We start from the raw sequence: 27,649 nt of genomic DNA on the forward strand, positions 1-27,649 counted from the left end.
TTATTTCTGCAACACAGTATGGCAGAAGGGATGGTTGAAGTCGCATGTGTTTCGTCTTGTGAGTAACCTGAATCTTCTCGAGATTGTTCTCAAATGCAAAACATTGTAGATAACAAAACAGAATGAACAACGTGTGATCGTATAGTGGTGATTTACAGAAAAAGAGAATACAACACAAGTTCATTGTTATTTACATGATGTCCCTGAACGCATCATACGCGGAGACTCGGCACGTGGTGCGCTTGCAAGGGGGCACAGTTCAACCCGCCACGAACATTCACGGGCAAATGAAACACGACACAAGAAACTAAATATTGTGCAATAAAAACGAAATGAAACAATTATTACCTGCAACACAGTATGGCAGAAGGGATGGGTTAAGTCGCATCGGTTTCGTCTTGTGATTAACTGCGCAATAGAAAAGCACTATGAAGCACATGTGCTTCAAAGTTCCACTCGACAAAACGTAAAGTAAATAACGACACAAAAAGTAATCTGGACTCGAAATGAATAAGGGAACTAATTAGATAACACTAGACAGTACAAAGGGGGAAACAAAATGAGATATTGTCATGAAAATGCGCGTTAATCGAGACCAAGAGAAAATTGCGACTCACCCTGAATCTCCTCGAGCTTGTTCTGGAAACTATGGGCGGGACATGGTGCGCCGTTGCGTCACTTCCTTCATAATTTAATAATCTAAGTGCACAACTCCGTTACAGATAGATAGATCAGCCCATGAATGAATGAAGGAATAAATGGATGCATGGATGGATGAATATAGATAAACAAACAGTACATAAATAAATGAATGGATGAATAAATACATAAATTAGAAAATGAATTGATTCAGTGCCTTGAATACCCGTTTACCGTAATGAGTGCTACGTGGAGAATACAAACAAACAAAACAAAAATGAATCCTTCCTGCCTTCCTTATCCTGGAAGTGAGAAAGAAAAATACACCAGGCAAAACGCATCATAAATCTGATCAAATAACGTGAAATTGTGTTTGGTTGCTTTCAGGACACGCTGCGTAATGCGAATATGCTAACACGAGCGCTCTAGCTAATTAGCTACGCTACCAGGAAGTCGGGCACGCGTCACTTCCGCGAAGCAGACCCGGTGAAAGGAAGCTCGCCGTTCAGCTAAATTAGCACTAGCAGGGCCACCGCCGAGGCAGGTCGCCTCCCCTCTTAATGTGACGGCGGCTACGGTTGCCTATAATAATCATATTACTGGTCATAATCATCAAGCCAGGCCGCTTTCATATTGATAGGACTGCTTGTATTGGGGTGTCATCGGCCAAAGACGACGACGACAAAAAGCGAGGCCGCCTCTCCCTGCCTGCCTGCCTGCCTTCGTCGCCGCCGCTGCCGCAAGTAGTCCAGGTCGAACTGGGACGCCGGCTAACGACTGCTGAGGCAAAGTGACATCCGAGCATCTCCGCTCAAAAGCTACTCGCTCGCTTCACGAATTGTCTGGGGAGGGTGGGAGGCGGCTTCCAAACACAACAACAGCTGGACGATCCACGATGTCCGCCGCCAGCATTGACCCGCAGGTTTGCTTGAAGAATTTCTTTCAGACGAGCATGATTGATGTACATGTACACATTTCCGACTGAGAGAGAGGCCAGCTAACTGTAAGACCAGATAAGTGCGCGTAATCAAGGCCTGCTTGGACTACAGTCCCTACTAGCTGTCTGGCATCATTGGATTTTTGATCACTTGTCATAATCATTGTTATTACTTTTATTCCAGAAGCCCACGTACAATACTGTTAGGCTTGCACTGATCATGTGATGCCTCACTCACGTTGCTCTCTTCCTCCCCCCCCCCCCTCACATCCATCCCTTCTTCTAAGATCTCGAAAGGACAAGATGCCAATAAAGGTAAGAAATAAATTTGCCCTGTCATGTTTTGAGAATACCAGTTGCTAGCTACAAGTGGGGTGCAAAAGTAGGGTCCAGGAAACACCTGCGCCAATGAATGTGAGAGTCTGTAAAAAGACCACATAAGTATGTCATGATGTTTCCCCTTTTGAGGTAGTACATCTCAGTACAGTGCTAGTAAAATACGGCATGACTTTTTCAAAATTAGAAGGTGGTACATGTATTCACGGTGTGCATGGACTGTTGTCAGTCATCGCCAAGCCAACCTTGTGAAAGACGGATAACATTTGTCCCAATCAAGAAGGTTTTTTTTTTCCTTCATATTATTTAGTTTTGTTTTTCACTCTACTGCTGCTGTGCCGATGACCATTTTATCATCTTTATTAACTTCATGGAGTTGCTTGTTCTGTCGCCACAAGGGTACACAAGCCAGTGTCTTACTGTGCCAGTCCCAAGCCCGGATAAATGCAGAGGGTCGTGTCAGGAAGGGCATCCGACGTAAAAGCTTGGCCAAAACAAACATGCCGATCAAACCTCTGAAGATGGAGGACACTGATTGGTTGTGGCGACCCGTTGAAGGGAAAAGGCCAAAGGAAAAGAAGAAGATCTTAGTACGGCCTCTGGAGCATGAAAAATCCAAAATTCTCTGAGAGATTTGTCAGCGTCACACCTCAATTCGAAGTGACTCCATTCACATGGTGCGTGATTCTGATGTCATTTTATTGCAGGCTTTCCGGTTTCAGTGCAGAACGGCTCCCTGCACCAGAAGGACACGGTCCACGACAATGACTTTGAGCCCTATCTTACTGGACAGTCCAACCAGGTGGGTCTTCTTGGAAGGATGGATTCACCTTTATTAGTCTCGCAGTGGAGAAATTGACATTTCACAGCAGCGCCGCTGCTCACCCGCACAAAAACATTACATGACCGGAAAGAGAGTTTTGAAAGGCGCTTATGAATGAAATGTGTTATTATTATTAAAATCTGAAACGGAAAGCCATAAATAGTCCCGCCGTGGGGAAATATACAACAAAACAAAATTGCAAAACATAATAATAATAAATGTCAACCTGAATGTGTGCGGATCTCTGACTGATTATTTGAACTGACCACGGACAAACCAAAAGTCTACCATGCCTGGTTTTTGATTTTCATGTGTGATGTCTGCCACACACAAATCATCTTTTAAGATAGATTTAAAGAAAACTGTTTTGCGATACATCTGTCGAAGCTCTCAGTCGTACGGGAGTGGTCTATCGATGAAAAGGTTTCGCTTAGCCCTCAATTGTACTTCTTTGAAGGTGTTGGACATTTCGCTTCTCATCCAAGAGGCTACGTCAGCAAACTAAAATTTTGCTGGTCGCTCTGGCCATATATATGCCTACTGTCCAGAGGTGGCGGTGCCAGACCTCTGCTATGATAGGTCCCTGCCAGCGCCACAAATTTATTTGGGAATTGAAAATATGACGTAGAGCGCCATTCCCAAATGTTTTTGCATTTAGTTTTTTCTTGTTTGGATGCCCATAAAGCACTGGCCGTGGCCTCTGGCATTGTTTTTCGTCTTCCACAAGCATTTGCCTTTTTTCCATGTTCGCGCTTTGTTCCAGCTTCAGCCGTTGTTAAGGCGCTATATAAACCAATATAGTATGTATGTATTGCGTTGTATTTTGTACAGCCCTCCTCATTTCAAGATCATATAACTCCAGACCCATAGAATTTAGGAATGACCTCCTTTTTCTGATGAAAGCAGAGAGTCTAAGGTTTCTAACGCTGCATTGAGTGTTTACGTAGTGAATATTGTGCGGGTCCTGGAATTGGAGTGACAATGACAAAAACCCTGGCACTGGAGTGGACACATTTTTGCACGGCTGGCAGTGAATGACAGATATTATGGGCTTTTTTTTTTGTTGACAAACACCTGAAACAACAATTGAATAACCTGATTTTTGACTTCTTGATTTGATTCCAGTCTAAGGGAAATGGTGGCTAAAACGTGGGCCGTGACACCCGTGCAATATATCATGTATTCTTCTTGAAGCTTATGTCCAGTATATGACTTTGACATTGCAGTCAGTTTGGTAATTGTGGTCCAGATCAGACTTTGCATTTTCTCCATCTTGTCGTTTCTGACTGTTTGTAGAATAACAGCTACCAGTCCATGACGGACCCTTACCTGTCCAGCTACTACGCCCCCTCCATTGGATTCTCCTACCCCCTGAGCGAGGCGCCGTGGTCCACGGGCGGCGACCCGCCAATCCCTTACCTGACACCCTATGCGCCTCTGAGTAACGGGGACCACCACTTCATGCACGACACGGTCTTCGGCCAGCCGGGCGGGCTCAGCAGCAGCATCTACCCGCACAGGTTTAACTTTTTCCCAGAGAACCCGGCCTTCTCCGCCTGGGGCACCAGCGGTTCTCAGGGCCAGCAGACCCAAAGCTCAGCCTACGGGGGGAGTTACAGCTACCCGCCCAGCTCCTTAGGGGGCACTTTAGTCCCGGATGGCCAGACGGGTTTCCATAGCGACACGCTCAGCAAGGCCCCGGGCATGAACAACCTGGAGCAGGGCATGCTGAGCCTTAAAATGGGCGGGGATGTGGCGGCGAGGGGTGGCTCGGGCGCCAAGACCGCCGGCTCGGCGATCGGGGGCGGCGTTCCCGTCGCCGTGGGCAACGGGGGGACGGCGGGAATGCCGCCTCCGAAACCGACGTCGTGGGCCGCCATCGCGAGTAAGCCCGCCAAGCTGCAGCAACAAAAGTCCAAAAACAAACTCTGCGTCCCCATCGGCGGCGGCTGCCCGCCGCCGCCCGTGAAACACAACATGGTGGACATTGACACGTGGGATAATAAAGTGGGCGCCCCAAAGATGGCCGCCACCTTGCAGCACCACCATCCCCAACAGCAGCACCAGCCGCCGCCGCTCCATTCCCAGCCCGCCGGCCTCCTGCCCCCCTTGCAGCAGTCGCTCCAGTCGGCCCAGTCCCTGGTCCAGCAGATGACCATGCCCGGCCCGCTCCATTCCTACCAGAACCACAACTCTGCGGCGGGGCCGCAGACCCGCTGGGTGGCTCCTCGCAGCCGCAACTTGTGCTATGGCGGCGGGAGCTTGGACAGTAGCGGCTCGTCCGGCGGCGGGATCGGCAACGGCGAGCCGGCTTTAGACTCGCACCCGGTCCTGGAGAAGCTGCGCGCCGCCCACAGTTACAATCCCATGGAGTTTGAGTGGAATGTGAAAAACGGCCGCGTGTTCATCATCAAAAGCTACTCGGAAGATGACATCCACCGCTCCATCAAGTACTCCATCTGGTGCAGCACGGAGCACGGCAACAAACGCTTGGACTCGGCCTTCAGGACCATGAACTCCAAAGGTCCCGTGTACCTGTTGTTCAGCGTCAACGGCAGCGGCCACTTCTGCGGCGTGGCGGAAATGCGCTCGCCCGTGGACTACGGCACCAGCGCCGGCGTTTGGGCGCAGGACAAGTGGAAGGGCAAGTTTGACGTGAACTGGTTGTTTGTTAAGGACGTGCCCAATAGCCAACTGCGCCACATCCGCCTGGAGAACAACGACAACAAGCCGGTGACCAACTCGCGCGACACTCAAGAAGTTCCCCTGGAGAAGGCCAAGCAGGTGCTCAAGATCATCGCCACCTACAAACACACCACCTCCATCTTTGATGACTTTTCCCACTATGAGAGGAAGCAGGAGGAGGAGGAGGTGGTGAAAAAGGTCAGTGTTCACGTCCGCGTTCCCCTTCCAGCTATGACCACGGCCCAAATGCCTGTCACGTCTTCAGGATGAGCAGTACAGACGCTCCCCACCTTACCAACGAGATACGTTCCGAGCAGTCGTTCGTCAGGTGAATTTGGTCGGAAATTGCTATATTTTGCACGGAATGGATGTTGAAGTCAAACACTGAACGGGGAAGTATAACACACAGACGCTAACAGGCGTCAAATAAATTCACACCTACTGTAGTATGACGACATATATCCTTGGGTCTTCAGTAAGCCATTACCGAAGCTGCTGGCACGTCATGACTGAATGACGTGCCAGCAGCCAATACTTTTTGTTATGCACCGCGGCCTCCTGGAGCGTCAACCTCCCCGCGCACATACTCGACGCAGCCAGTCATCAGCGAGCTCGGTGGATCGGGGCCTGAACTCGTTGGCAACACTTCAGCATAGCCGGGCGCTGGTTGGTCAGCCTTGGTGTCCATCGCGTAAACATCCTTCCCTTGAAAACTCTAATGTGGCCGTGGGTGTGCGTGAAGCACAGTACGCAGCCAATCACAAGCGAGCTCCGTCGGAAAAAGGCGCGCGATACAAAATCTTATCTACAGCATCTCTGTCCAAACATTTTCCCACATCCTATACCGGCAAAAAATGTTTGTACGTATGGCAGCGTCGCAACTCGAATGTTCGTAAGTTGGGGAGCATCTGTAGTTGGCCTCTGCATACACAGAAGAAGGTGATCTCAGAAAAATGGGAACCCAATTCATGAGCTTAGATTCTGTATTATTAGTCTCACGCGAGGAGTCCAAGATGGCGCCCCAGTAGGCAGCCGTCAGCAAGTGCTCTCATGATGAGCCTTGCTTAATTTTGTTCTTTTTGTCTTGTTTTTGTGGTTTCTTTTGTCACTTTGTGTTGTCGTGCGTCGTGTGCAACGGATACGGATTGTTTTTCAGCATTTTTGGCCACGACATTCATCAAGAAGGAGACTCTGCTGAGCGGTTGCGCCTTTTCGGCAGCATGAAAATGCCAGCACAGTCCAAGGCTGGCTGGATGGATGCATGGTTTGTGGAGCCCGCGCTAAGAAGAAAGGAGCGTCAGCGCAGAGCGCCGATGCGGATGTGGAAATGTCGCGGCTTGGAATTGAAGCGGATTTACGCGGGACAGGGGATGTGAGACAATCTCTTTTCGTCAATGGATGCTACAGCTGCGCTTTTGCTTTCAACATTTAGCTTGTCGTCGACGTGAACATTCCACCATCATGTCCCTGATCCACTGGTGAAGAGACGCAGCTCCTGTATTTTGTTTTTCTACTTTGATTCCTTTCATCAGTTTGCTGCTGCGAAATGTCAATTTCTCAACTGCGAGACTAATGAAGGCAAATCCAATTTCACAACAACAAAGTGAGGAAAGGAAAGGAAGAAGTAGAAAAACAAAATACAGGAGCTGCTGTCAAGGCAGCCGCTCCTGCGGCGTCATCTTGAAGTCAAAAACACCTAAATGACAAATAATATGACAACACAAAAGACACAGACGCGTCTTCAGTCTTAAGCACTTTCTCCACCCTCTTTGTCATATGAAGCGGTTCTAGATAAAAGAGGAGAGGCTCAAAGCGGCCTTGTCACCAGTGGATCAGGGACGTCATGGTGAAACGTGCACGTCTACGACAGGCTAAATGTTGAAAGTAAAAGAGATTGCTTCACCTATATTGTCCCACATCGAGTAAATCCATCCAATCCAAAAGTACTCCACTAGATAGCAAACCACATCCACACTCAAAGGGGGTGTGTAGTCCGCCAGCCACCGTGGCGTTGTGTGGTTTGGTTCGTCTGCCGAAAATTAGTTTATATGCCAAGATTATATTTTGGCGAATTTAATGTTTGTAAGGTGAAAAGTTGGTGAGCTCAAGCGTTGGTAAGCTGAGGTATTGCCAATCATATTTGACGAGTTGTCGTCTTTGTCTGTTTGCAGGATCGTCAGAAGTAAGCGATGGAAGGCTGTGGCTGCATCTGAGATGGCCGCTCAAATGAAATTCCCATTTAACAAAAGACGGCAACACACATCTTGACGACTTGATCTTTTTTCTATTTGATTTGGGCCCACTCTGCTCCCCCCGGACCCCGCCGACGTTCAGCACCATCTTGAGGAAGTGTGAAGTTTCTTCAGTGTGACATACTTTGGGTGTTTTTTTTTTTTTTTCTTCGTCTGGTTTGGTTGAGTTTTCTTCGGCTTCTGGCTGCCCCACAATTTGCGTCATTCATGGACTAAAAAAGACGTGTGCACGTCTGATTTTTAAGATCTGGTGATTTTTAAGAGCGCTGCTGATATTCACTGACTGTTCACTTTGTGCTTTGTGTGTTGGACAAATGTCAAGTGCTTGTGTCGGTGAATCTCGCCAGTGAACAAACACTAGCCACAAAACCTTTGCTGGGATTTTTTTTGCGTGTGTCACTTATGTTTTAGTATTATGACAAAATATTTTTCTCATGTTTGCTTTAGGAATGTGCGCAGCGCCAGCCTGCAAAATATGGAGAAAGATGCCTTTCATATGAAATGAAGCATCGAGCTGGAGAGCGTTTGCGCAAAGCCTTGAAGGACAACCGACAGCAGTTTTTGGTTTGCTAACTGACATCAGAAAAACGTTTTATAGCATCTAAAATAGCCAAAACACGCAGGCTGTTATTTTTAGTCAAATGCAAAACCAAACCAATAAAAATGACTTCAAGTGTCCCAAAAGTGCCACAAAATGAGCTTGGAACTGGGGAAATTCAGAAAGTCCAGCCCCCGTGCTGGTGACATCACGCCAGGATACTCCTTCACAAACTGCCTTGCTCCAGAATCAAAACAATGGCTTCAGACTGGGAGAACATGCTTTCTTGTTACTCATCCAGTTATGAATATGATTCAAATAGTTCTGAAGAGGAGAGCAATGGATTCAAGAAGTCCTTCCGTATCAATTCAAGCCGTCTGGACTCCAACGTAGCGGCCAGAAAATCCACAAGATGGCGCCCAAGCTCCGTTGGAAATGGGCTGATTTGTATCAACTGACACCTTCTTTATGCGTGTTACGGCAATTGGCTGCGACACACAACAATTCACCATCACGTTATTGATGTCGTTTTCCTTCTAATTTCACGATCAACATGGGGTTTTCAGATGAAAAAAGTACCCAAAATGCATCCTGACGTAACGTCACTTCGGGCGTCGTCATCAACTGGAAAACGAGACTTCCTGAATATTTAGCGTGTGTCTTAAAAGGTCAAATTTAGCACTATGCCGTGGAATCTTTGTCAAATACGTTCAGTAGAAGTCATTTGAAGTGATTTGACAAATGATGGACGCAACTTGTCCGCAGGTGTCGGTTGTCCTTTAAGACGTTTCTTTTCAGCAGAGCGGATCGGGATTGATATCATTTGTGACGTCGGTTTCAGGGAAATTGTGCTTCTTGAAGGCTTTTTTTCTTCTTCAAAAGTGAACGTTAGCGACCGATCGGTGTCCCATCAGGGTAGCTTTTGTTTCATTTTGTTTCGGGTTTTTTTTTCGTCTTGTCAAACTCTGCAGATGTGGCATGTACTGCTTTTTTCAAACTGTCACTTGCTTTTCTTTCTCGACTCACCGATTATTAATATTGGCGTCAGTTTCATCGCTGTGACCTTTGCCCTCTCCTCCCCCCTTTCCTTGCCATCAGATAATATAAGCTTTAATGTACTGGCCTTTGTAACTGCAAAAGCCTCAAATGTTTAATAACTGTAGCATTCTACTTAACTGATTTATCGTACGTGTATGGAAACCCAGAGGCTAGCCTAAATGCTCTGTTTGTGATATCCGCCCCCCCCCCCACCTTTTGTTTAATAACTTGCAGTTTTGTGTCTGTGTGTATGAGAGCGCAGGTGCGTTAAAGAGAAAGGGAGTATGACTGCGGTGCGACCAGAGCTATATTCACAGTATTGGATTATTGAAAAAGTATGCAAAAAAAGTTGAATGTCACCCCTGAATTAAATGTCATTGTATAAGAGGTCACTATCCCATTCTTATATTTGAGCATATTCATGATTAAAGAGATACTTATCTGGTACGGCTTCCCCTTTTTTATTTTTCCAGCAACTGCACTAATTTTGATATTCTGTCCGTTTTTTTTTTCCTCTTGGATTTCTTTTGTCAGATGCAAAAAAGCAGCATAATAATAAAAATAATCAATTTCATTTAGAAGCGCCTTTCAAAACTCGAGGTCACTTTACAGTTACAGAATAAGTTTTTCTGTGGGAGAGCAGAGGCAGCCACACGCACCAGCGTTCACTCAACCCGGAAGTAACTCAAATAGATGGTCGTTGATGTCGTTGCCTCTTGATATCCGAGTGAAGTTGCCGTGCTATCTCGGCGATAATACCCTCACTCACACTGTCCCCTGCTAGTTGCTTTTCATTAATGCAAATCAACAGAAGTTTTTCAACCTCTTCTATTGGCTGAGACCGTTGCTTAGACAACACGGAAACACCCTCAGCCACACGTAGCAATGGTCGACTTAGCGTACTGGTACTGGGAAGCTAAGTCACACCAATGCACATCTCATTCGTGTTGTTCGATGCTCTTCTGCTCGGCCGTCATTTCCTTTTGTGTCTTCTTCGTCTTAACACTAGCCTGTGGTGGGGTCTTTTTCGGTCCCATAATAGCAAAAGTACACTCGATAGTCCGCCAGCCACGGTGGCGCTGTTTGGTTCGGTTCGTCCATCGAAAACTAGTTCGTCAGCCGAGACTATATGCTCGCGAATTTCATGTTCGGAAGGCGAAAAGCTTGTGAGCTAAAGCGCTCGTAAGCCGAGGTATCACTGTATTTGATGCTTTATCTTCCAAACGGTTATTTCCGTCAAACAAAGGGAGTCACATTTCCATAAACAGGTGCCAATCTAAAATGTTTGCTTCCAAGTGAAAGCATAATAACGATAGTAATACTAATAATAATAACAATCGTAACAATACTAATAATAATGGGCCAAACGACTGCTTGTAAGTTGGAAAAGTGGGTCACTCTTATCTGAAGGCAGCCGTGTAGCGCGCCCATGGTAACTTAGATGGTGCTGTTTGAATGCAACAGAGTCACAATGACCAAGTTGAACACGATCCAGCTGCAACAGCTACGCAGTTAATCATCAATGAAGGAGTGCGTCAAAGTCCGGCGGTGGGGCTCACTTGGGCTCCTCGATCGTTCCCGTGCTCAAATCAGTCATTTTGGGGTATTTGACTTTTTTCTGGTCCAGCTCGTTCTGCGCCCATAGCAGTAGTTTGAGAAGTTTGCCCAATTTGGGAGTGGACTCCCTGTTTTCGTGGTCCAGCACGGCTTGGTTCACCTCACTCCATACCTGTGTAGCGACAAACATTTCTCATTTAGCCAATCCTCCATCCATCGTCTTCAGCTGCTCCACAACGCTGCTGCTCGCCTCTTGACTGCTACTCGTAAGAGGGAGCACATAACTACGACTCTGACATCCCTTCGCTGGCTCCATTTTAGAGTTATTTTCAAGATCTTATTTGTCTTCAAATCATTAACGGACAGCCTGCGTGTTTTGGCTATTTTAGATGCTACAAATCGTTTTCCTGATATCAGTTCGGAAAGAAAAAAAGGGTGTCGGTCGTCCTTTAAATGGCCTCGCTCCTCCCTACACACCTTCTGGACGCCTCAGGTCTGCTGAGCAGACATCATTAGAGGTGGCCAAAACTAAATGGAGGCTCAGAGGGCATGGAGCTTTCTTCATTGCTGGTCTCTCTTTCTCTCTCTCTGGAATGACCTGCCGCCGTCCATCTTTTTTGTCTCCTCAAAAGTCACTCGTACTCTTTGCCATTTGACTCATCGTGATTCAGACTTGATCTTAGTTTCATTCCCTGGTACTTTCTACTATCTTTGTGACTGCTTTGTTTCCCGTATATGATAGTTGTCCATGTTAAGCCCTTTCTGACAGCTGTCAATACGTATTGTATTGCAAAAGGGTCAACTTCTGAAAGCAGAAAAGCCGAGTAATACGCCGGCCGGGGTCCAGGTTACTGCGCATGCACCCTAAGTGGTCTGCATTTCCGCTTGTTAGCCTTTTTTTATCATTTCAAAGAATGTACGGCGTTCATACTGGAATTGTCATCATTCATACGAGCAGCTATGGGTCAAGGTTGACAGGTGTGAAACTCAAACGCGCTTCATTTTCACCTTTTCTGGGGTGAAGTCGAACTCCTGGAAATGCTTGGGAGCAGTCCTCACCAAACGACTGTCGTTTTCCTTTTACTTTTCACACTTTTTGGTGATTTTTTTTTTCCTGCGGCAGATGCCATTACACAACAATAATAAAAACAACGCTAACTCTTGAGTCTGGATTCCAGGAAGGACCCGTACCACGCGCAATTCATCTAAAAGAAGCTAACAGCTAGCACTGTGCCGATGGCCTGTTCTCAATTAACGTCGAGTATGGTACTTACTATTTTGACGATTTGGGATTGATTGTTTTGATTGGAAACCGTCATTTTCATGACTAACCCGGAATGGCATCGTGAAAACCGTAGTTTTTATGGCAGAAGCGGTGCAGTTGGCAGGTATGGTATTGTATTTACGTGTGAGAGATCAATTGGCTGGGCTGATTATTGGCACTGAGATTATGTTGAGGATCGGCATCTGCCTTTTCACCAAAATCTGACGGCTGATAAAATAATCATGTCTATTGGCTATGATTGGATGCATTTATTGTCCCTGATCCATTGGTGAAAAGGATACTTTGATCCTCTACTCTTTCATCTTGAACTGTTTCATGTAACAAAGAGGGTGCAGAAAGTGCTTGAGAATGAATGACTTTCTGTGTCTTTGTGTCGTCATATTATTTGTTTTTTAGTTGTTTTTTTTTCTCCCAAAAGTTTATTTGAATAATCGAATTCTATTCTTTTTTTTTTAATCAAAAATCAAAGATGTATTTACTGCGTGAGACATAATTGAGCTAATTCTGGCGATATGTAAATGTTGTGGGTCAACACAGCTACCTTCTGTCGTTGCATCATATTGAGTAGGTCTCCAAAAGGTGAGTCCTCCGGGTTGTCAAAGGCCAACAGGGCCAGCGTTCTCTCCATCTCCGTAAGACACTCACGGCTCTCCTCCCCCTGCTCGGCTAACTGCGTCTGTGCAAACTCCAGCGCCGACTCCGTCTCTCTTAGCCGGATGAGCTCGATCAAATGTTGCTGCTGTGCCAGGGGAACGACACACAAGTGATGAAATAAGGCGGGATCATGTATGGCCTTCGCCCCCACACCCCCAAAAAAAAAGACAAATTGCTGCTTAGAACATGTTCAAGACTCATTTTGGTGCCACATTCTAATTTGCCCTTTCATCTTCCTGTCATGCAAACAACATAGGCCTTGTGTGCTGTACTCTTTGACCGACGTTGAATAAACCATTCTCGTCCTTTCCCACATAAAAAAGGAACGGATGAAAAGTGGTCATTATAAACTGCAATTTACCGCAACGTAATGGTGATTTCTATTGTATTTCAAAACGCGCAGTGCTGATATGAAACACTGGCACCGTGACAAACTTTTCAGCTATGTCACACAACTCTAGTATTAGAGATGCCATGTGTTTGTCCCCAAAAAAATTAAATACATGGGAAGAGAAACTCGTAAAAATAATCCCACATCAAAATGACAAAACTGGGGAGATTTTTTTTTTTTTTTGCGTGTGTGTGAAATGTCCAAATAATAATTGATCTCTAGTTCCAAGCATGGTCGTGAATGCAGGGCAGGTCTGACTGGTTTAAGATTGTGCGGCATGCAAATGTACCTGCAAATGAAAGTATAAATATCGGTTGGTGTCCAGTAGCTCGGGGTGCAGACTGTTGATGAGTGCGATGGCTTCCTGGATCTGTCCCTTCAGGATCATCTCTCGGATCTTTATCCTTTCATCCAGAGAGTCCAAGTCCACAGTGGGCTCGATACCAGACTCCATCCGGAACTTCTCCGCCGCCTCTTTGAATCCCTCTTGAACGCAAGACGGAGTAGATCGCGGCACGTCACATTCTGAAACAATTTCACGTTTTGCTTTGTCTTGTCTTTTCCTCCGACGGGGTTTGAAGTGACTCACCCGTCACCAGGTAGTTCATAATGAGCCGGTTCATATCCGCTCTCTGAATGTGCACGTTGTTCAATTTGTCCATCCACTCGTCTTTTGCGATGTCTTCAGGCTTTTCGGCATAAGTCATCATTGGAAGCCTGCAAGAGAGCGAAAGGCTCTCAAACGGAGGAGACGGGAGTAGGCAAGACGGACACGGGTTGGCGACTTCAAGTACCTTCGAAGGGCAGCAACACTAAACACACGATGAAAACGGATCGGAAAGGAGCAATAGTGGGAAATTGTGCAACGGTGACGAAAGAAAACGGGATGAGAAGCTTTGTGAAAGCTTTCAAGCGGTGAACTGCTATCAACGTCGGGCGACACATCCCAAAACAAACCAACGTCCCCATTGTATTTCCTCACCCCAGGCAGGCAACAATCAGACTGAACCGGCTCGCTCGCTAGCTAGCGAGCTAACCGGCCAGCTAGCTCTCCGTTAGCCGCAAACCTACCGTCCAACGCGAGCTCCGATGTTTATTTCCTTTCTCGTTGACGCGGAGAGGTATCAAGTGATGACACTTAACCCAAATGCTTTCTCCGGGAGGAGAACATTTGTGAACTACAACAAAGACCACGGGGAATATTTGGTTGGCCTGCTAAAAAGTGTCAAAAGCCAAGCTAATGTGATATCCTCGCGATAGCAAATACGTCATTCCCGCGAGATCTCCCATTGGTTTGCTAGCGTTACGTCACGGTTGCTGAGGCAGGGCAAGTGGAGATGTGTCGAGAAAAAAAACACGTTTTTAAGAAATTACGTATACAACAATGATTGTATTGGATAGATTGAAAGAATAATAATAATAAAAATAAAAGAAAACGCTGGATAAAATTCTGAAGTCAGCCCATGGTTTCCAGGAGATTGATTCATCTTGAGCTGCTTCATTCAACTAGACTGATTGGTTGATGGCATCGTTTTATTGGACGTAATGGATTCTAAAATTGTGCACTGGCTCTCCTTGCATCTGGTTAGAAATGTATAGGTTACCATAACATTTGGAGCAGAAAGAGGAGATTTTGTGGTCGTCTGAAACCATTTTGTCATCAATTTTTAAAGTGTCAATGCTTTGTTTTTGAGATCGAGATTTTAAAAAAGTACGATACGCATTCCCCCTTCTTCCAACCAACGCCTCCTGGATCTGATAAATGCTCCCTCTGTTTTTCGTCTACGTATTTTACAATCACGTTTATTTTGGTAGTCTGTCGTGATCATTGACTGGAAAGAGAAATTATTTTATTTCAGCACACAAGTCGTCCTCTTCAGCTCTTCTGCGTTTCGCTAAATTGCTGCGATATTTCCTCATGTATTGACCCATTTCGTACTTTACAAGTGGGAGCTGGAGGAGTTTTGAAGAAGGGCTGTGTCCCAATGACACTTTATTCACCTGTTTATAATTTTCCTTTCCCTCATCATGGACTAACAAACTATTGTTCAGCTTCCAACGTAAAGCCTTCGGAATATTCATAACTGGTGTCAAGGTTACATTAAGTGCGATCCTTTGATGATCACGTCCGCAGAGATAGTTTTAGATATGAAACAGTAATCCAGTCTAGATTGTTTTGAAAGGTCTTTAGAGTGCCAAGTATATGTTTTGAGAGAGGGAAACCTTTCTCTGAAAACATCATCTAGGTTGTATTTCTCCATGAAGGCGATGAGGTATACATTAGAGACTGCTCGACTTGGTAGTGGAAGTCGATCTAGTTTGTTATTCATAACTACATTAAAAGCACCACCCAGAATTAAATAGGCAGTTGGATCGTTTTTTAACCAGTACTCCACTTTTTTATCTCACAATAATATCTATTTTTAGGACGTGAATTGTACCCATACATATATGAATCATGATCGTATTTTTCGCAACGATTGGATTGGATTCGCCCTTATGAGTCTCACGGTGGAGATTGACAACACAAGTATGATATACGTCGTGAGCTTCTGGATGAAATCAACGAACGATGAAACTCCATCCAGTCAGTGTGAAGTCGTCACGTCTCTCTAGGCGCGCGCCCCGCCTCCCGCATTGGTCCGCGTGCGCGCGCACGGCACGTCGCTCAACGTGCGGGGGCGTGGCCAACGTCCTGCCGCAGCTGTCTACGGTTGGTGGGAGGTCGCAGGCACTCCGCGGAGAGATGCGGCCATAGTCACGAGACGCCGTCCGTCCTGACGTCTTCTTCGCGAGCCGGCCCGGCCACCCACCGCTCCTTCTTCGTCTCGCACTTTGCTCTCGTGGAAGGTGAGTCTTCTCGCCATTTTGATTGGCTTCGCCCGCGCCTCCGACTCGACGCGACGACTCGCGCCCTTCGCCAAACGAACGGCTGCGTTTCGCATCCCCAAGCAGGCCGGGATGAAGCAAACTAACATGGATGCTGCTACTGCTGGGGATGCTGCTGCTGATGACGACGACGATGACGTCCGGAGATTATTGCTCCTTGCAACCTTTTTTTCTAATCCTACTCGTTGACAATTTGATCGCAATCTGTCGAGTATTTGTTCTCGTCTTGGCAAAGCTGCCCGAATGCGGCCTGTTCCGTTTGTATTGCGACGACCTCTTCTTTTTTTCAACCTGTCGTCTGTTTTAAACGTCGTTATGCTGAAGGAGGCCGATTTGAAGGCCGTCGGAACACGTCAAGCGTGTTTCAATGAATATGAGCGTGAGAAATGCGCCGCGGGAGTGGGCCGGACATCCAACATTTGTCCCCCTTGACTCTGCAGAGCTTGGCCGAGCAGCGAGGCAGAACAGCGCCAGCTGCTGCCCTGAAATCGGCACCATTTTAAAGTTGAGCGCCTTCGGTAGTACAGTATACGCGCCCTATACTGTACATTTGTCTGTGATCCTGGCACCAAAATGGCCCGCTGACCACTGGTTGGTCAACGATTGAACTGAAGAACTCACATTTTCATTCAGTTTAATTATTAGCGTGAGTGATTGTGTAGTCCCCTGATCGGCATGTCATGAACAGTTTTGTGCTTGGTGGTTTCTCAGCGTTATTAGCCACTCGGCAGCTTCAGCCTGTGATTCGGGGCAGAGTGAACGCTGGCGTGAATGGCTGCCGCTGCTTATCTCAGCTGTCTTCGGGCACGAGGCGGGGGACACCCTGAATTGGTTGCCAGCCAATCGCAGGGCACTATTATTATTATTATTATTATTATTATTATTATTATTATTATTATTATTATCATCATTATTATTATTCTTAAATGGCTTGGCCCAAGCAATGGTCTTGCTCGACCCCAAGTATGAATGAGTTGTTCGGACTCCCATTGGACGGGCTGGTGCAGTCTCAGTGGAAAGATGAACTCATTCATTTTTATCGGAGCCCAAAAAGGCAGACCAGAGAGCCGAGCAAGGTGTATTTGACAAATTGGATTCAATAAACGTTAGCAGGAAGGAAATCTAAAACAACAAAGTCATCGGAAGAAAAAGGGCCAAAGTAACAAACGAAAACATGTCACAAGGTTGAAATCTAGTTCAAGTATGATTGTGTTTTTGCAACGGTGACTGGTGGAAACACCAGTTGATTGGACTTTCTGCCATCTGGTGAGAGAAAATATGATTCTCTCCCTGTAACAGATCGAGAAACAAAGATCGTCGTTGTTTGTTGTGAATGATACTTTTAACATCAATGGAGTGTAATTGGATATAATTTCCCATGATGCACCCTGATGGTGTCCAATGACTCAGTGGTTGGAAAGCACTGATCTATTGTGCCCTGGTTGTCCCCCACTTCTCACCTCAAGTCTGCTGAACGGGATCCACCTTGCAGGAGACCACTATACATACACTACACGTCCTTGTGTTTGTGTGTGTGTGTGTGTGTGTGTGTGTGTTTCCAGCCCGTGGACGTGAGGCATCATGGCTGAGCATCAGAGGCAGCGCTCGCTATCCACGGCTGGTGAGTCACTCTACCACGTGCTGGGAGTGGAAAAGATTGCCACAAATGATGACATCAAGCGCTCCTACAGGTCAGACCAAACGCACACACAAAAACCTTCAACGCAGCGTAAGAAATCTCCCCTTTTATCGTAAAATAATTCCTAAATGATATGGGTCAGGGGTTAAATGAGCTTGAAATCAGGGCATCTGTTCAATGGAATACAAACTGTACATATTGCTTTGTATCGCGCTTTAACAACAGCTGAAGCTGGAACAAAGCGCTAATATGGACAAAAGGCAAATGCTGCCCCCTCGCGGAAGGGAAAAAACATTGGCAGAGGTCTGAGCGGCGCTTAATCGGCAGCCCAGCGAGAAAAAACAAAAGCCGAACCAATCGGGGAATGGCGCTCTACGTCATCTTTTCAATTGGTGAATGAGTTCAAGTGGCGCTCTCTGAGCTTTGGCTCCGTAAATGTTGGCAAACAGATTGATTGTGTTGCACGCAGGAAACTGGCGTTGAAATTTCACCCTGACAAGAATCCCGATAATCCCGAAGCAGCAGACAAATTCAAGGAGATCAACAATGCCCACGCCATTCTCAACGACCCCACCAAGCGCAACATTTACGACAAATACGGCTCGCTGGGACTCTACGTGGCCGAGCAGTTTGGCGAGGAGAACGTCAACACTTACTTTGTCCTCTCCAGCTGGTGGGCAAAGGTAAAGACGAAGGCCCAGGAAACCTTTGCTTCCTTCACTGGTGTTTGTTTGGCGCGTCGCCGGCCGTCACATTCAAGCTCTTTTGCAGGCGCTCTTTGTGTTCTGCGGCCTGGCCACCGGCTGCTACTTCTGCTGCTGCCTGTGCTGCTGCTGCAACTGCTGCTGCGGACGATGTAAACCTCGGCCACGGGAGGGCCAGGAACAAGATTTTTATGTGTCGCCAGAGGACCTCGAGGCTCAATTGCAATCTGACGAGAGAGGTGAGCAACACCTTGTCGCGTTTTTTTTTGGGGGGGGGTGAGATGTGCTGTTGATGGACATCGTTTTGAAGCCAATCCTACGAATGCTCGCGTTCATTGTCAAAGAAAGAAAATAAATGACCCCCGCCCACATTGCAATCACAATGATAATGAAGTCATTCACTGAAGCGCAGCACCAAGTTCAAGTTGTCCGTGACGTTCTTACGGACGGAATTGGTCATGCCTCCCTGATGGCTTTCCTGACTTCCGTGACGGTTTTGGCTTTGCCTGCATGCGTAGACTTTGTCCTTAAGATAGCTTCAAAGCCTGTCCCGAGATTGGCTGAAAAGAGAACTTTGGAGGCCGAGTGATCAGTCTCAAGACTGATTGTGAGTGGGCACCCAGAGCCCGGACCGAAGCCCCCCAGAATTTTTCTCTTTGGGGCTATCTTGCGCGTGGATGTGTCTTTTTCCGTCTTTTATTGCTGCAATACGGTATGGCAGAAGTCAAGTCGCATGGCCTTCGTCTTGTGAATAACATACGACTTCCCAGCTAGCTCTGCATGAGCTACGGGGGGAACGTTAGTGCCACGCTGTGCGCCGCTGCGTCACTTCCATCATAATTTAATAATCTTAGTGCACGACTCCGTTACATATGCACTCAAAGAAAGAGTGTGTGGAAAAGTAGTCTGGCAGCCATGGTGGCGCTGTTCGGCCGTGTGGTTTGGTGTTGTTCCGCCGAAAACTAGTCCGCCAGCCATTGTGGCGCTCCGTGTGTTTCCCCAAAACTTGTTTGTATGCCGAGATTATATTCCTGCCAATTTCATGTTCGTCGGGCGAAGAGTTAGTTAGCGAAAGCATTCGTAAAACGAAATATCTCTGTATAAGGCGCACCTTCAATGAATGAAAAAAAAAAATCTCAATACATGTATAATATCTAAATCTATCAAAGTTTTCCAAATATAAGACACACCCCAATACAGTAGAGGCTGGGGTTCCGCACTACTTCTTCTACGGGGGGGAAGGGCTGCTCCAATTGGTTGTGAGACCTATTGAGGCTCAATATGACTTGACATATAAGGCGCAGGGTCATCTTTGGAAGAGAATCAAGGCTTTTGGCTGCTCCTTGTACACGGACGCAAAGACGCTAACTTGAGAAGTCCGTGAAAAGGGTCAAATGAAGCACGAAAGCTGACATATTGCCAAAGATGATTGGGAAGGTTTTGAAGTGTAACAACCCCAAACGTGTCGCCGGCAGAAGCGGGAGGCGAGCCCATCATGCTTCAGCCCACAGCCACAGAGACCACCCAGCTGACGTCGGACGGCCACTATTCCTACCGCACCGACACCGGCTTCAACTAAGCGACCGCACCCGTCCGTCTGTCCGTCCCTCAACCGCGACTTCCACCAGGAAGGCCCATTCAGAGGACGGGGACGATCAAAGGAACTCTCCAACCCGGCCTTCTATTTATTTCATGACCGCAAATGATGATATTTTCATTTCTTTTTTCATTCCATTTTTTTGTCCCCACGTCTGTCCAATCTGGCATTGTGCGTTATTGCGTAGCATGCAGCATTGTCCTCTTTGGCAAGGGTTTGACTCTTCCGTGCAATCTGTCCACATGAATATGATGATGAAGATGATGTGTGAGAGCGGCGAGGCGCTTGTCAAGCCGTGGGAAATTGGTGGCTACCTTCTCCTTTATTTGTTTGAACGTCACTTCACGGCAGGGGGGACGTTTTGTTATCTGGGCACCTCCGCCTGAGGAATGTTGTCATATCAGCAACCGTGTCACGAATCATTGAAGGAGAAGGTCGCCCGTGTTATGAAGAAACTTCGAGTCATCCTGTTGCGTGGGATTTCCCATGACTGCAAAAACGTCGGATTATTTTCACCGTTATCTTATTTTGAAGGAGATGTATTTGCAAGTGCGATATCTGTGATCACCGTCGCCTTGTTTTTAGTGCTGCAACTATTTATTCTTTTCACCATTGATGAATCCAAGACGATCCCCAATTATTAAGAAAAAAAGACATCATTTCAAATTGTGAATGCGATTCAGTTACTCATGTTATCTGTTTTATGAATCAGAAAAATATGTACAAATATTTTCCAAAGTAAAAGCCGATGTTTGCAAAGTCACGTTTTGATCATCGGGAGACGGCAATGGCATTTTGTTTTTTGGGCTTATCCTCTTTTTTGACGGTTTACCAGCGCTGAGTGGCGTGCGACTGTCCACCCTCTGCTGTTAACAGTCTGGATGTTGCCTATGTTTCCTGTAAGTAACCCCTATGATGAAACATACTGTAGATGTGCCCCTCCCATGGCTTTTTTTTTTCATTGAGATTCTGAAAATGTTACTGTTCATGTTGTCAGTTGAATGCCCTCAAAGAAATGGCAAATAATAATAATAATAATAATCTACAGAAAACTCCGGCAAAAGAAGACCTCATTGTGTGCCACAGTCGTGCATTGGTTTTCTGATAAATACTTTGTGGTGGGGAAATCATTTGACCTGGTGCAGTGTTGTATTGTAACCGTTCAGTTGTGCAGAGAGACTTAACGGGCTTGGTGTTGGTTGTACATATGGGCAGCCTGGAAACAGCCAAGTACGGTACAAGAAACCTTTACGTTGTAGCATGATTATCGTGTGTATGGAAGAAAATGTGGATCATTGATCTCAATTTGCTGTTGGTGAATAAATGTCCCGAAACATTTGGATGGATTTCCTTCTTTTAATCCAGGGGGCGGGAACCTATGGCGTTGTGCAACCTATTTGGTTATACATTGTCAACGCATATGACAAGAATCCTCATATGTCTTTCTCAATAAATATCATGGGTAGATCATTTTCAAAGTACGTAGCTCCCTTGCTGGAAAAGTGTGAGCAGCCCTGCAGCACGGTAACTACAATTAATTGCCAATTTTAGCCACCGGTGGGCAGTATAACGCAGTGTGCGTGTATGTTCGCGCGCGTGTTTTTGTGTGCGCGTGAGCTTGCGTGTTCGCCTGCGCAAGTGCGCATCTCTCGCTGTCTGTCCGACTTGAGCTGATTGGATGTAAACAGTCACAACCGAACCTCATCCGAAGACATGAGCCGATCGGGTAAGAAAAAGCCTCTCAGCCTTTTGTGTTCTTTTTTTTAACGAACACAAAACAGTAGTTGCATGTTAGCTAAGATTGGCATTGTGTGCAACAGGGAGCGTTTTCTCGCCACTTGTCGCGTGCGACGAGCACCGAGTTCAGCACTTTGAGCTGCTCAAAAACAAAAACAACACTTCTCGTTGCATTCACTATTTGGGAATTTGTCTTACCCAAAAACGAAAACACGAAAGTTACTCGCGAGGAAAGTGTTATCTCGCTTTAGAAACAGCCACCTTTGAAGAAACAGCTCAAGTCAAAGTCGGTCCATTCAAACGTTGAATGCCAGCTGGTGCAAAAAAAAATGAGTGGAGACAAAAGCAGCACATCCCTCAGCACTCAAAACGAAAGCTGGACTGCGGGGTGAAAAAAGGCAGATAAATCATTTTCAGAAATGTAAAAAATCCATTAAGGAGTAAATAGTAGTAAATGTGCAGGGGGTTTGTCGCTCCTGAATGGGACTAATAAAATAACTTGCAATCTCACTTGTTTACCTGTAAAGTCAATCATCGGGAATCATGAAATAAGCAAATTACTTTTTTGAAGGTAGCCATTTTGACTGCTCTTAATACACGATTAAAAACTAAGCTGAAGTAAGGAATGACTTCTCCAACAGAGAAAGTGGGGCAGGAGACAATCTCTTTTGGTCAATGGATGCTACGGCTGCGTGTTTGCTTTCAACATTTAGCTTGTAGCAGACATGCACGTTTCACCATGATCCACTGGTAAAAAAAAGCGCGCTTTGAGCCTCTCCTCTATTATCTGGAACTGCTTCCTACAACAAAGAGGGCGCGGAAAGCGCTTAAGATTGAATGACCGCCTGTGTCTTTGTGTTGGCATATTATTTGTTCATTTCTTTCCTTTTTTGTTGTTGTTTTGACTTCAAGATGTGGCTGCCTTTACGGCAGCTCCTGTATTTCTTTTCTACTTCTTTCTTTCCTTTCCTCTTCCTTGCATCACTTTGCTGCTGTGAAATGTCAATGTATCCACTGCGACACGAATAAAGGCTAATGCAGTCCAGTGGAAAGAGTAGAGCGACAAAGGGTAAACAAAGACAGAACATAGGATTGAGGTGGTGAGCAACCGAGGGAACAATCGGCATCACGTTTAATTGACGCCATCCAACTTAAGAATGAGCTCTTTTTTTCTGATGAAAGAAGAGAGGCTAAGGTTTCTTCCACTGCATTGAATGTTGACGTCGTCCTAAAAGTCCATATTGTGCGGGTCCGCGTCTAGAACCGGATCAGTGGCCAGGCACACAGAGTTGCTCTGAAATCAAATGTGATTCTGCTGAAGGTTTTGGCGAGACTTCATCTCCGAGCGGGCCAGAAACTGCTCGCCACCCTGCGCAGCTAAGTGATGAGGAGAGGGACAATTTGAGGTTCCATCTCGCCAAGGTGAGACTTGGCCTGGCCGCACAACTTTGTTCATTTGGTTCCCCGAAATCCGAACGTCCCCTTCATCGAGTTTTTGCCTTGCAAAAGGCCCCGAGCGAAGCCCTCTTGCTCTATTTTTACAATCAGACGGAGGAGGAAATTCAGACTCTCAGGCAGGTTCTGCTGACCAAGGAGAAGTCGGCCGCGGATCTCAGGAGGCGGCTCGGCCTGGGCCCTCTCAGTAGCATCAAGGAGAACGTGTCCAAAGGCTGGCAAGAAGTCCAGACGTCTTCCGCGTAAGCGCACCCATTGCGTGTTGTCGGAACATTGAGATCAGCGGTCGCGTGCCAGCCATCCTTCGTCGGGTGTGTCAACACGTTAGTCTCTTTGCAGATATCTCGCGGCCTCTGCAGTCCTGGATGACGTCAATAACTCCAACGTGTGAGTCGAGCTATCCACTTCTTCTTCAAGAAAAGCATTGATCATATGTGGGACTCCATCTTGTTTTTTCACACGTGAAGGTTTCCTCTATGGAAAACACGTGATGGGATTTACGCAGTCCAATAGGATCGGTGCTCTGTTAATAGCCTTAGCACCTGAATTAGTCCAAGTCGGAGCAGTATTAGCGGGAGGTCCGGCAAGACGCAGGCCTTCTGTCGCATTTGCCTGAGTCAAGTGGCCACTTCTTATTGCTCTTCCCGTAGATGCGTGAGGGCCAGGGAAGGTTTCGCCCACGCGGGTCACGTGACCTCCTCCGCATTGACCAACGTGGGCGTGGTCATCAGCAGGAGGCTGTCGGAGTTGAGGTACCTTTTCACAAATGCTCTCAAAACACGATGTGCCACGAGACGTCCAGCTGGGACAATGAGATTGATGCCGAAAAGAGGAGACAAAACAAACACGCTTTGCTTGAGGGTTCAACGCCAGATACACGTCAAAAGTCACTCTCCGCTCTTATGATTGGCTAGTGACTAGCCAATCAAAACGGATGTTTCCGGTGCCTTCCGGCAGGCCAAGTTGCAGTATATGAAAAAATAATGCTAGAAATCGTCGTGAGCTTTAGCATTTAGCAAGTGACTACAAGCTGACCTCTGCATTCCGCATGGCCCATTTTTGGAAAGGTCCTCCAGGCAGACCAGCAGGGGGCCAACGTTTAGGCCGCAATGACCGCTGATGTTCTGAATGGATCAGAATCAGAATCAGAATCAGAATCATCTTTATTGCCAAGTATGTAGGACACACAAGGAATTTGTTTCCGGGAGAACACGCTGCACTAGTATCGTTGTCAAAAAAACTGCTAAGTGGCACTATACAGTTCCATTTTGGCTACTGTTGAAAGAGTTCAAAGAGTTTTCAAAGAGGATTCCGACAGGATTGAATGAATGAAACGATTTGGAATCTGTAGCTGCGATTCCCCACCTGGAGTAGGTTCCTTTTCTGTGTGACATCATTAGTTAGCCGTGCGCAGCGAGGCAACAAATCCAAGTGGGGGCAGTGCCGGTCCGTTTGTCGCCAGCCCAGCCTCGTCTGAGACTTCACTTCCACTTCAAATCCTGATTGGATTGTTGAAAAGGGAGCCCGCTGCTGTCCTCGGCGAGTAGGAGAAAGAAGAAATTGGAACAGGTTGTCCAACAGGTTGTCCAACAGGTTGTCCAACAGGTTGTCCAATTGTACATACTGATGTCAAAAAAAACCCCACTGCCTGACAGCCTGGCTTTCAGTCTCCGCTTGACGTTATCCTCCAAGGTGCTCAATCAGGTTGAGGTGAGGACTTGGTCAAGTTGGGACAAGGATGGGGACAATGGGGACATTTGCAATATACAGCAGCAAAATTGAAAGACGAGGAGGGGGGTGAGAAAAAGATCAAACAAAGTATTCTATGCACAAAAGAAAATGTCAGTAGACTGAAATGTACAACTTTGGAGGCACGCACAGAGTTGCCAACTGAAAAAAAAGAATATGATTGACAGGAGATCATTCGTCAAAGTCAGTTTGGACTTTGTGCAAAAAAAAAAACAAAAAAAGATGTCATTCATTCCCAGCCTGCAACCACAGAGGCTGCTTTGCACACACTCGGATAGATAGATATGATAGCTAAAAACCTTAAACATATGTATATAAGCCCCAAACATCCATCTATTTTCCGTAGCGCTTATTCCTCGTTAGGGTTGCTGGGAGTGCTGGAGCCTATCCCAGCCGTCTTCGGGCAGCAGGCAGGGGACACCCTGAATTGGTTGCCAGCCAATCGCAGGGCAGACAGAGACAAACAACCATCCGCGCTCACATTCTGACCGAGGGACAACTTGGAGTATAAAATATGCACTGAAGCAACTTCCGACCGACCGTTCGGAACGTGTCCCGTTGGTAAATTGAGGAGCGTGCGTAAATGCAACAAGGCCTGCTATTTGGCTTAAAGTCTCATCAATATCAAGTTATCTTTCTCAATAAGTGTCAAGTACGGCACTCCATTTGCTGACTTAGGATTGACTTTTACTCGGATGACTTTCAAACAAAATGACGCTGTATCTTGTTCCTCATTTTGATGTCCTTTTGTTTCTTTTTTCTTATGTTGACGCCGCAAACTTGGTCAGCGCTCTGCCCCTTCCAAGCCCACCACGGTAAATTTGAGCCTCCGCACGAAAGATGTGCAAAGATCCTCTTTGTTGTCTAAAATCTCTGTATTGTCACGAAAGCACGCTTCATCACACCATGAGTGTGCCATCCGTGAGGTAAATAGCCATCCAGCTCATTTTTCTTGCAGACGCAAAGGGAAGCAAATGAGAACCAAATGGACCTTTTCTTTTCCTTAGACACTCCTCCACATTCAGGTCTTTTGAGGAAATGGTTGGCAGCGTCAAGGTGAGTGCATTAAGGCCAGTGATTTGCCGACATTCACTCTTGGCACATACCTCAGCTTACCAACACTTTAGCTCAACAAACAGAAGACGGAGATCATCGCAAAACACCAACGAGGCGTGCGTGTGTGCGGCGTAGCGTCGTATGCTAAGTCCACCATTGCTACCTGTGGCTAAGGATGTTTCTGTGTTGTCTAAGCAACGGTCTCAGGCAATAGAAGAGGTTGAAAAACTTCCGTTGATTTGGATTAATGAAAAGCATCTAGCAGGGGACAGTGTGAGTGAGGGTATTATCGCCAAGAAAGCACGGCAACTTCACTCGGATGTCATCAAGAGGCAAACTACATCAACAACCATCACAAAGGTCAACAAAACGACTTGATTATACAGCGCAGTTTCTTTCTTTCATTACAATACAATAGCACATTTATTATACATAAAATAAGGTCTATTTTGCGTATTTCTACCAACCAATTAAGTTGGTACGCTGAGGTATCACTGTAGACGCAAATCACTGGTGTCGGGCAGGTAGTTAGTTCAAATGTGCTCAGTTTGGTGATTTGAATACAAAGTCGAATGAAATACAATCAAAGACGTCAGAAAAGAACTTGCGGTAACGCAGACATCTTGTTTTACATCCATTTTTTTAAATCACGGTGCATGTGCACAAGTCTTGAAGAACGTTCCCCTTATGTGTTTCACTTTCTAAAACTAAGTGATTGTTTTTAATTCATAAGTAGAGTGAAAATCTTTGCATTATTTTTGATAAAGAATTGATCATCTGATGGGTACTCAAGACAACGAGCTAAGTATTTTTAACTCAATTCATTGCCATTCACAAATGTATTCGGGAATTGAAAATATGACTAGGAGCACCATTGCCGAATTACGGCGTCGGGTTTTATTTTTTCTTGTTTGGGTACTGATAAAGTGCTGGCCATGGCCTCTGGCAATGTTTTTTTCTCTTCCAAAAGGTGTGTGGTTTATCATTTAGGAATTGACTCTGTTTTTTCTGATGAAAGAAGAGAGTCAGTGAGAAAAAAGGAGACGTTATTGGACGTCTGGCAGTGAATGAGTACAAATGAGTACTCCTCTGTGTACAAAAAAAATTTGAGAACTACGCTCAGACAATTTTTTTGCTTGATGACGCCCCATTTTTATGTACATGTTTTCCAGAGGAGAAGATGACTGGCAATCTTGACAAATCATGAAGGAACATCTGGCTTTCAAAGACGTTCTTTTGAATTTTTGTCTGTGAAATGTTATATACCAGCAGCAATTCCAACATATTCAAAGAGTTTCTCCTCAACGAGGCTTCAATCCATTCGGAGACATATTGAAAAGCTACACTCACTGACTTCCCAAGGACACTGTTTACGGCATCAACAAAAATACAATACGTAGTGTTTTTGTACTCGAGGATTTTTCAATGAAAGTCGAATGTGTTATAAATTGTGAATAAAATCAAGTTCATCATGTGTTTGATGCATTCCTTGCCTAATTTGTTCACTCACAATGTTTTATTTCTTGAAATCTTACTATAGTAATTAGTATGGCTTTTATGTATTTGTCCACATTCCTGATGAGTGGTCCATCGATGAGAAGGTTTCTTCAGCCGTCATCCGTACTTTTTTGAAGGTGTCGGACGTTTGGCTTCTCATCCAAGAGGCTTCGGCAGCGAACTAACATTTT

At 46.0% G+C, this 27,649-nt stretch overlaps 4 protein-coding genes across 13 annotated transcripts; 3 read left to right on the forward strand and 1 right to left on the reverse strand.

Moving 5' to 3' along the window:
* The first annotated feature begins 1,146 nt into the window (after positions 1-1,146).
* Positions 1,147-9,693, forward strand: ythdf1 (YTH N6-methyladenosine RNA binding protein F1). Its single transcript, XM_089008525.1, has 5 exons — positions 1,147-1,561; positions 1,864-1,891; positions 2,620-2,714; positions 4,032-5,618; positions 7,592-9,693. The coding sequence occupies exons 1-5, from the start codon at positions 1,535-1,537 to the stop codon at positions 7,604-7,606; spliced, it is 1,752 nt and encodes a 583-aa protein (XP_088864651.1). The 5' UTR covers positions 1,147-1,534; the 3' UTR covers positions 7,607-9,693.
* Positions 9,694-9,760: 67 nt separating this feature from the next.
* On the reverse strand, positions 9,761-14,427 carry LOC148902599 (glucose-induced degradation protein 8-B homolog). Of its 4 annotated transcripts, none has more exons than XM_089008703.1 (5): positions 13,930-14,175; positions 13,725-13,852; positions 13,425-13,660; positions 12,632-12,829; positions 9,761-10,977 (listed from the first exon to the last, which is right to left on the reverse strand). In XM_089008703.1, the coding sequence occupies exons 2-5, from the start codon at positions 13,843-13,845 to the stop codon at positions 10,804-10,806; spliced, it is 729 nt and encodes a 242-aa protein (XP_088864829.1). In that variant the 5' UTR covers positions 13,846-13,852; positions 13,930-14,175; the 3' UTR covers positions 9,761-10,803. The 4 variants fall into 4 exon arrangements, with proteins under 4 accessions (XP_088864829.1, XP_088864768.1, XP_088864989.1 ...); XM_089008642.1 differs by lacking the exon at positions 13,930-14,175 and adding an exon at positions 14,207-14,427 and having other exon boundaries at positions 9,772-10,977; XM_089008863.1 differs by having other exon boundaries at positions 9,794-10,977; positions 13,425-13,621; positions 13,930-14,164.
* Positions 14,428-15,824: 1,397 nt separating this feature from the next.
* On the forward strand, positions 15,825-21,302 carry dnajc5aa (DnaJ heat shock protein family (Hsp40) member C5aa). Its single transcript, XM_089009463.1, has 5 exons — positions 15,825-15,985; positions 17,587-17,715; positions 18,133-18,346; positions 18,435-18,606; positions 19,843-21,302. Exons 2-5 carry the CDS (start codon positions 17,606-17,608, stop codon positions 19,944-19,946), a joined length of 600 nt encoding a protein of 199 aa, XP_088865589.1. The 5' UTR covers positions 15,825-15,985; positions 17,587-17,605; the 3' UTR covers positions 19,947-21,302.
* A 101-nt stretch (positions 21,303-21,403) lies between these two features.
* On the forward strand, positions 21,404-27,416 carry LOC148902601 (tumor protein D54-like). 7 transcript variants are annotated; one of them, XM_089009184.1, is made up of 8 exons: positions 21,404-21,690; positions 23,023-23,398; positions 23,496-23,543; positions 23,807-23,908; positions 25,694-25,720; positions 25,796-25,831; positions 25,913-25,961; positions 27,134-27,416. In XM_089009184.1, the coding sequence occupies exons 1-8, from the start codon at positions 21,678-21,680 to the stop codon at positions 27,143-27,145; spliced, it is 663 nt and encodes a 220-aa protein (XP_088865310.1). In that variant the 5' UTR covers positions 21,404-21,677; the 3' UTR covers positions 27,146-27,416. The 7 variants fall into 7 exon arrangements, 4 of the variants coding, with proteins under 4 accessions (XP_088865310.1, XP_088865376.1, XP_088865456.1 ...); XM_089009250.1 differs by lacking the exon at positions 27,134-27,416 and having other exon boundaries at positions 23,023-23,123; positions 23,250-23,398; positions 25,913-27,106; XR_016116533.1 differs by having other exon boundaries at positions 23,807-25,720.
* Positions 27,417-27,649: the final 233 nt, after the last annotated feature.

The sequence above is a fragment of the Hippocampus bargibanti genome, linkage group LG01 (assembly GCF_051943395.1).
Source record: "Hippocampus bargibanti isolate YZ-2025 linkage group LG01, ASM5194339v1, whole genome shotgun sequence".
Lineage (NCBI taxonomy): Eukaryota > Metazoa > Chordata > Actinopteri > Syngnathiformes > Syngnathidae > Hippocampus > Hippocampus bargibanti.